At 29.5% G+C, this 1,190-nt stretch overlaps 1 protein-coding gene across 1 annotated transcript; it reads left to right on the top strand.

Annotated features, from left to right (window-relative positions):
- The first annotated feature begins 6 nt into the window (after positions 1-6).
- On the top strand, positions 7-731 carry LOC108356819 (anoctamin-8-like). Its single transcript, XM_017607922.1, has 3 exons — positions 7-100; positions 205-381; positions 448-731. The coding sequence occupies exons 1-3, from the start codon at positions 51-53 to the stop codon at positions 476-478; spliced, it is 258 nt and encodes an 85-aa protein (XP_017463411.1). The 5' UTR covers positions 7-50; the 3' UTR covers positions 479-731.
- The last annotated feature ends 459 nt before the right edge of the window (positions 732-1,190 follow it).

Below are 1,190 nucleotides of genomic sequence, written 5' to 3'. Positions count from 1 at the left end.
GAGCTAAAAACATTAGCGCTTGGCAATCGGCTTTTGAATTACTTTCGGTGATGGCAATACTGAGCAATTGCGGTCTGCTTTATTTACAGCCAAACGTGAAGTGAGTAGAAACGTTTGCTGTTTGAACGGAGTATTAAAAATTGTTAATAAACTAGTTAATTTTAAAATTTATACTTCTACAACCCATTTTATCTCTTATTTCAGGGGCTTTTTCTCAAAACTATTTCCCCAAATGCCAGATATAACCTTTATACTTTTTGAACACTTGCTTTTGGGCTTGAAATTTGTTATACACAAAGTGATACACGAACGACCACGTTGGGTGCGTATAGCTTTGCTAAAGGCAGACTACGAATCGGACCAGGCTTACAAAAAACTGAAGTAAGTGTGGGATATGATATACTTAAAATGCAGTATTAAATATGAAATTTTGTTGCCTTTTTATAGAAAATTTAAGGCATTTAATAAAATGGACTAGGTAAAATGAACAGGAAATGAAGGAAATCCCTTAGCAAAACCAAATTACTGTAAACGATAGCTTTTTAGTTTATGTTAATTTGTTGCTAATGTAGCTATTGTTGCTGTTTCCAAATTGCTGTGCTCTGGCAAATTACGGCCTTGACTATAGTTTTTCGGCACAATAATAGCAGCACAGCAATAACATGAATGTTTATTCTGGTGATTTTTTATTTAAATAATTTAGTTTACTCATTTACTTTATATGTATTTATTTGAAGACTAAAAATATATTGTATTTTATAAATAGTTTTTTTATGTATTATGTTACATTAATCGCCATATATTTACTTAATTTTTTAGTTTTTTTATGTATATTTATATTACATTAATTTCTATAAGATACAAACGAAAAATTAATAGTTTCTCGTAAGTGCCTCAAATGTGCTACAGACAAATGCAATTACTTGAATTTAATACACAAATATAAATGCATACACACAAAAAAGATTAATAATAAAATTGTTACTTATTTGTCATATGAAACTTTTGAGCTAACTAACGACTTCCTCTGTAATATCTAAAAGATAAAAATGCATCAATGGCATGTAAAATACCGGCGGCATAGCCAATATACTGTAAAAGAGCAACGAAAAAAAAAATAAGGCGGTTAATACGTTAGTAGGTTTGTAAGTGGTTTTATAAAAATATGTAAATATCAACGAATTTTTGAG

Source organism: Rhagoletis zephyria, unplaced genomic scaffold (assembly GCF_001687245.7).
Source record: "Rhagoletis zephyria isolate East Lansing unplaced genomic scaffold, Rhagoletis_zephyria_1.1 Rzeph_scaffold_65821, whole genome shotgun sequence".
Lineage (NCBI taxonomy): Eukaryota > Metazoa > Arthropoda > Insecta > Diptera > Tephritidae > Rhagoletis > Rhagoletis zephyria.
This window is presented reverse-complemented; position numbering and strand designations above follow the sequence as displayed.

Bases quoted from the DNA above. Each gene is read 5' to 3' on its own strand.
- LOC108356819 (XM_017607922.1), top strand. From the start codon at position 51: ATGGCAATACTGAGCAATTGCGGTCTGCTTTATTTACAGCCAAACGTG. The intron at 101-204 runs GTGAGTAGAAAC...CTCTTATTTCAG, and splicing joins TATTTACAGCCAAACGTGAA to GGGCTTTTTCTCAAAACTAT. The intron at 382-447 runs GTAAGTGTGGGA...GCCTTTTTATAG, and splicing joins CAGGCTTACAAAAAACTGAA to AAAATTTAAGGCATTTAATA.